The sequence below is a fragment of the Limulus polyphemus genome, unplaced genomic scaffold (genome assembly GCF_000517525.1).
Source record: "Limulus polyphemus unplaced genomic scaffold, Limulus_polyphemus-2.1.2 Scaffold172, whole genome shotgun sequence".
Classification (NCBI taxonomy): Eukaryota; Metazoa; Arthropoda; class Merostomata; order Xiphosura; family Limulidae; genus Limulus; species Limulus polyphemus.
The window spans coordinates 867,836-875,163 of record NW_013665782.1 but is presented as its reverse complement, the minus strand read 5'-3'; the positions used below and the strand labels follow the sequence as shown (position 1 = coordinate 875,163).

At 32.1% G+C, this 7,328-nt stretch overlaps 1 protein-coding gene across 1 annotated transcript in view; it reads right to left on the bottom strand.

The window, feature by feature from the left end:
* The window catches only part of LOC106478013 (coatomer subunit beta'), a 51,902-nt gene extending 47,699 nt beyond the window's left edge, over positions 1-4,203 (bottom strand). Inside the window, exons 1-2 of the mRNA XM_013938516.2 lie at positions 3,726-4,203; positions 1,560-1,697 (exon numbers count right to left, since the gene is read on the bottom strand). Of these exons, the coding sequence (XP_013793970.2) occupies positions 1,560-1,697; positions 3,726-3,728 (141 nt within the window). The 5' untranslated portion in view covers positions 3,729-4,203. The remainder of the gene's footprint in view (positions 1-1,559; positions 1,698-3,725) is intronic.
* Between the last annotated feature and the right edge of the window lie 3,125 nt (positions 4,204-7,328).

Genomic DNA, 7,328 nt, shown 5'->3' with positions numbered 1-7,328 from the left:
TGATATCCTCAACTTCAACAGCATGTAACTCACATTTTACATATAAAGCCACTCTTCCTCCCATCTTTAATACTCTATCTCTATTAAATAGCCTATAATCCTGTATTTCAAAAATAAATTCTGTCATCAAAATCATCTATGTTTAACCATGTTTCAGTTATTCCCATTATATCAAAATCCTCCATTCCAACCAGTGCTCTAAAGTCATCTATTTTATTTCTTATACTTCTAGCATTACAATAGTAACAATTAAGCCTATCCTTATAACTACTTCTATACTCATTTCCTATTCTAAACATTTCTCTGCCTCTTATTCTTTTTGCATTTAGTTTATCCTGGCCCTCATCACTGTCTAGTCCTAGTTTAGTACTTCCCTTACAGTTGAGTTAATAGCAGCTGCAAACAAGCCAGCCTCTACTCTGTTTGAATGTAAACCATCCATTGCAAAGAGCTCCCTTCTTCCACTGAACTGATCCCACAAGTCCAACCAGCCAATCTGCTCATCCTTACATATTAACCTAAGCCTAACATTTAGCCCTAATGACCTATTTATAACATTATCCCCACAGTTAATTCTGGGCAGTATCCCTGACAAAATTAAGTTATGGCCTTTTTCTTGAAATGCCTTTACCAACCCCTTATACTTATTAATTAGCTCCTCTGACCTTTCCCTACTTAATTAGCCCCTACATGCACCACAAAAACTGCATCTTTGCTAGCCCCCTTTATTATATCTCCTGCTCTGTCAGTTATATCCTCCACCTGTGCCCCTGGATAGCTTAATATTTTTCTTTTCTCCCTATTTTCCCCACAGACTATTCTATAGTCATGCCTTGTCAAGGAATCACCTATAACCATAACCTCCTTATCATCCACATCCTTCTCTGACCTTTTTGTTTTCCTTTCCTCCAAAAAAACCAAAGACACTCTACCCACATTTATGTGCTAGTGGGTCATGGGTTGCCTTAGGATGTTGTGGAGGCAGTAAATTTAAGTGAGTTCAAGAGAAAGCTTGAAAAGTATATGAATGATAAGGACTAGCTTTAAGATTTTATTTTATAATAGTTTTAGTATAGTTTAGAGGATGGGGAGGCCGAGATGGACCACGTTGCCCCAAAACATTATGTTATATTAAATATCTATTATACCTCTTGAAATTTCTGAAAATTATTCATACAACTCTTGCTAACTACTAGTGACTTCAATAAAAACTTTGAACTTAATGACAACAAATAATAGCTTTTTGTATTCTAATCATGCCCTCTTTAGTGATAATATCTATTAGAATCTATATGTATCCTATATGACAGAAAAAAAAAAACATCCCTACAAATCCAATAGATTTTTGTGGTATAATGAGAAGAAACAATGTTACTTCATAAATTTTTCTAAATCTAAAGTTTCCCATAGTAATAAGACTGTTTCTATTGACACTACAACTGTTGTGCTTGAACACAATCAAATAACATGTAATTATTGAAAATATCCATCACCAATGCAAATCACAGCAAAATAGTTTAAAGCCTATATTTTTCTATATTTTCAATTGTAGCACATACCTGAGTCTCATGATTCCAAACATGAACATTTCCATTATACAAACTTGCTAACATCCATGGCTCACTTGGATGCAAGTCAACTGACTTTACTCTGTCAGATCGTGCTAACAACTTTCGCTTCACATCTAACTTCAGTGGCTGAAATAAGTTTCAAATGTAAATTTTATACATACAAAAAAAAACTGACAATTTAAAACGTTATCATCTCATGACTAAATATATGGCTGTTCCTCAATAAAATCTTAAGTTTACAATAGCAGCTGGAGTTCAAATGTTGGCTCCATAAGATGGCTTTTGTACAGACATTTTTTCTGACATATTTTTTATTGACACTAAAGTCAAGAAATGGCTCTGATACATGGCTCTATAAATCAGTTTTCTTTTTAATATTATAACATGCATATTTTTTCTGCATCATTCTCACATGATTTTTACAGAGGGATAATTACCTCTTTCCACTTTTAATCAATACATCTATAAATACACTCTGAAATTCTATAGGATTTATATCTAGCAAAGGAGCATTGCTTTGATAGCTTGAATGTTTTATTTACTACTAAACCAAAATCCTTTTTTCAGCCACACTACTGAGTTAATTCCCAATCTCTATTAAACATGTGATCCCATTTAAAACTTGTATGGACTACCTTGCTTTCACTATAATTAAAGGCTACTTGCTAAATATTAATCCAATTTACCAATTGATTCAAGTCATTCTGTAATACCTCAACATCTTCTATACAACTACAAATACCCAAGCATAGAATGTCCTCACGAAACTTTAAAAAAATTCTAAAGTTTTTCCAATAAATGATTTTCATTAATATTAAAAATGAGGGGTATAACAAGGGGCCTTTGTCCCATGTGTGGTACATCATTTTCTTCTACCTTTCTACTCCAAGATACATAAACTCCTTTCACTATATTCAATGTTTATCTCTAAAAATTTCTTCAAACTCTACCAACAGCTATATTTCTACTACACATGAAGATAATCGATTCTACAGGCTGACTACTCTAAAAGTAACAATGTCTGAGCTTTCCATATCTTATACTTTTATCCTGTAATCTTATTACTTCTAATTTTAAAAGTTTCAATCATGTTTTCCTGAGCCATTTTCCTCTCCATCAAAAACATGTCAATCAATAATCATCTAAATCACCACTTAAACTGCATTTAAATTAACATATTCCCAGTTGTTACTGTAATGTTTCATTTACCTTTCTATTTAAAACTATATAGTTTAGTATAGTGGAGGGTCCCTTGTTCTTATATGTCCATGTATGTATGTATAAGCATAATCTAGAGCACTTTTCAACATTGTTAAAAATAATGAAGATAGAGGTTTTGTAAATATTACCAAACAATCTAAAATAACTTATATACCTATAATAGTTTGGATTTTAACAAAACATATGAATAATCATAATGTTTGCCTAGTATTAGTTATCTAACTTTTAAGATTTAAGATAAAATTGCTGGCTTTTTACAATGAAGTAAATTGTTCTAAGAATTTTTATTGTAAAACACTGAAAAGCACATTTTGATGCACAAGAGAGATACTAAACATTAATTATACAGGTCATTTCAGAAAGTTCACTATCTTTACAAGTCCAATAAATTTCTTGAAATTTACAAATGGTCACTTTTATAAATTGTGTTAACAAATATCTGGAATACCCTATTACAGTACTAGCAAATTACATATACAATATAATACATATGAGATACATTCATATGGAATACATTGCAACTGTGTGTGAATATTATACTAATTTTAGTAACAATTGACAACCAAGTGTGTTATCTCAATATAGTATTATAGTAAGGAATGATGGGATTTATTTTTTAAGACTGTAAATCAAATATATATTTAAATAATTCAATAAAACATAACACGATTGTGATACATCCTGAACTCACGATCTCAAGTAGAATTAGTGGAACTATCACAAAATAAACTTCTTGCTATTTTTTCGACTGTGTCATTGTTAGTGTTACAACTTACAATGTTACAATTTATAGTACTATTACTTAGCATTAACAATAAGATAACATGAGCCTAATTAGGTTAGTAAATTATAAAAGTAAGAAAACTGTTAAGCTATAGATTTTGATAACTTAGCTTTACAAAAACATTAACAAGTTTAGGTTTACCAACTTACCATTTTTTTCTCTGTGCTACGTAACTTTGGGCTTAAAAAATGACAGGCGTAGGCTTAAAGTTGAAACTTAAACTATTATTTATTAACTTATTAGATCAGTAAAACTAATAGGCTAGCTGGTCAATGGTAAGAAATAAAAAGTGAAATTTGCGATTCAGTGGTAGCGATAAGTCTTAACAAGGTGTTTCACGTATACTATAAGTTTAACTGTATTATAAATTTACTAAAGTAAACAGTATATACACACCCACGCTGTCAGAATTTATTTTATTTTTATAACCTGTAATTGCACGCAGTAGATCTTAAACACTAATATCATTTATACTATTTAACGCGTCCTCTAAAATTTAAAGGAAACGCACAAACCGACAAGTTACACTGAACACGTACGATAACCAAACACAATTAATAAATATTGTTACAAACGCCTCATCGCCAAACATAAAACGAACATGTACAAGTACAACATGAAACGTGGCTGAGCCAACGTTAGCATTTTTCGAAACTCACGTTAATTCAATAATAATATTTTTAAAAATGCGTATATATTTATATATTTATTTCAGATTTTAACATTTGAATCAATTAAAAATAAATTTCAAGTTGTGTAAATCAAATGAAGTAGATAATATTTTAAATAATAAATAATGGTAATTTTGTACGGAAAACAGTTATGAATAAATTTAATAATACCTTCTAGAAATTTGTTTGTTTCGTTTTGTTTGTCTGAGAACAAAGCCACATTTGGCTAGCTGTTGTGGCCACCACGGGGAATCGAACCCCGGAGTTTAGCATTGTAAGTCTGTTAATTTACCGCTTTCCCACCGGGGTGCCCTTCTACAAACAATGGTATCGAAACTTTTTAAAGTATAATCTGCTTATTCACTATTATACTTAAATATAGAATATTTATAATAGTAGTAAATTAGAATGTGAGCATGCTTCTATCCAGCCTATATTTGCAAGTACGATTGTGGTATTCTAAAGAACGGTTCCCAGAAATATGTTAGTAACTGATCTAACAAAAGTTTCGGCAGAAAATGTATTACACAATGTATCTGAACGTTGATTTAACAGAAACAATGAAATAGACTAGACAGCAAGATTTATCATTATGGTATGTGTTTATTTTCCCCTCACTTTATGAAGCTGAACATTTCTTGAGCACTTCTACATACGTGTTGCAAGTGTTGAATATGTAGTATGCAGAGTATATTTAGTGTTTACGTTCTTCTTTAACTTAGTAAGGCGAGTGCTTTATGTTTGCATAAAATATTCAAGATTTTTCGCGTATGCACGTTTCTGGCCATATATGTGGTTTTAACAATAGCATGTGGCCAAATTCCTTTCATCCTAGTTATCCACTGTTCAGGGCCATTCCTCTTTGGTGTCAAATACGCTTTGCTGTGAGAAAGATTGACAGATATAATTTCCATTGGGGGTCAGGTGATACCTTTCCTGTTTTTATATTAAAATGAACAACACTGACATTGGTAGAGCAAACCCATTAAGTAGAGTTTGTTATATAGTGCTGTGCTCTCTCAGCCAGGAAGAGATTACAGAATGGACTAACTTTTAGCCCCCCCCCCAGTAGCACAGCGGTATGTCTGTGGAGTTACAACGTTAGAATCCGGGTTTCGATACCCGTGGTGGGCAGAGCACAGATAGTCCATTGTGTAGCTTTGTGTTTAATTACAAACAAACAAACAAAACTAAGTTTTAGTCTGAAAGAGAGTCTAGAGCTAATTGCTCTCCAGTGAAGTATTGTCTATTTTCTAGTCTACTTGTCAACTTCACTGACTTTTATCATAAATAAAAATACTTTTACTTTGTTCACACTATATTTAGTCTATTTCCGTTTCAAACTCAGAGTTAAAAACATCCAATTTAACTCTGTGAGACATTTCCAAATGTTTCTCAAGCTATTTGATTACTATAGTTATCTCTAAGGTAATCAATACACCTGAGAATACCATAAATGTGTAACGTGCAAGTAACTGAGTTTCTATCTCTGAAGTAGATAGAGAAAGAAAGAGTTAGGCAAGATCAAGTATCTGAATCTGGTGAAGACTGGGAGAATCATCTCAATGTATTTATTTAGATAAGGTCAATTCTTCTAGAGTGCATTTATCACCCGCGACATTTGGTCACTCCCATTAAGAAAAATAGGGAAGACAGAGACCTCCATATAATTGATGTGGTCAGAACACCTATTATAGTAAAAGCTCAGCAGATGTACTACTATCTCAGTAATAAAATCAATGCAGTCAGTTCAAAGCTGTTTGGTTGTCTGCACGCTGTAAGCAAACCTGTGTATCAACGTATATCAGTGTAAAAAACGTTTGAAAATTTCGTTAACAAAACACATTCACCTTGTGAATTACTTGTCTTTGAAACTAGATGTATTTAAATCAAGTTTCAACGTCATCTCCAGACATTTTTCTTGATAAAACTGGTAGCTAAATCTATTACAAATTATAAGATCACCATTTTTTATTTTAGTATCATGTTTATGCTGATAAACAATTTAGTACATTTATCTTTGTATTACTTAAATGAAAAAGAGTATAATGCAAAATTATCCCCATAGATTTGATAAAATATCATTTTAATGTTATGAAATAATCTAAAAAAATGAGTGTCGGACATATAAAACAATAAAATAAAACTAAGGCTCCAGCAAGAGTTGAAACATCATGTACATTGAATACGAAAGGATCCACATAGCAACAGCAATACAATGTTTACCGAATTTAACCATAAATCTTGCATTGTATCTTAGCATTGTCATATAACATTTGTTTTGTATTTACATATACGTATATTTTACTATTACTTGGAAAGGGAGTAATGCCAACTTCAAAACTTCTACATATTGTTACGTCTCCGTTCGTTAGTTAATTTTCCGTAAATTCGTTCCGACGAAACTTTACCGATAGAAGTCCTTTCTTAAATAAAACTGGTTTATTCTTTCTGAATATAACTTTGTAATACACCTAATTTCAACAGTCGCGCTATTACAAACGCTAAAATTCTCAAGGAACGTCTCACGTGCTCGACTCAACAATACTCCGTTCAGTTACACACATTGTTGCCGTCAATTTGTGACCGTCTTATATATACAAGACTACACTATATCTAGAAGGATCCCGAGATTTAAGGAAAGGACGTGAATGTTCGAGAACGACGTGGCGTGATACTAGTCACGTGACCTCTGCTGACGCAACAATACTAATATCCGACGAGAATCCACTGAAGTTAAATGAATTGTAATGTTCGAACTTTGTAAAGGTTCCTGGTCAAATATCTGAAGTTTTCCGATTGATAAGCATTATAACAACCACAGTTATAGCTTTCGAAGATTATAGCACACTGACTATAGCAAACTAATAACAGATACACTCTCTTGGCATGTCGCGTTGATTATATTTATAGGCGTGGGAAGATTTTCTAGAAAATTCAGATTACGTAACAATGCAAATTAAAGCATTTACGTACACACATACTTTTTATTCTAACTCTCGAGAATCTTCTACAACTTTGGAGAATAGTGGGGAGTTTCGCAATACATATTTAAAACTATAAGCTACGCATGTTTTAAAT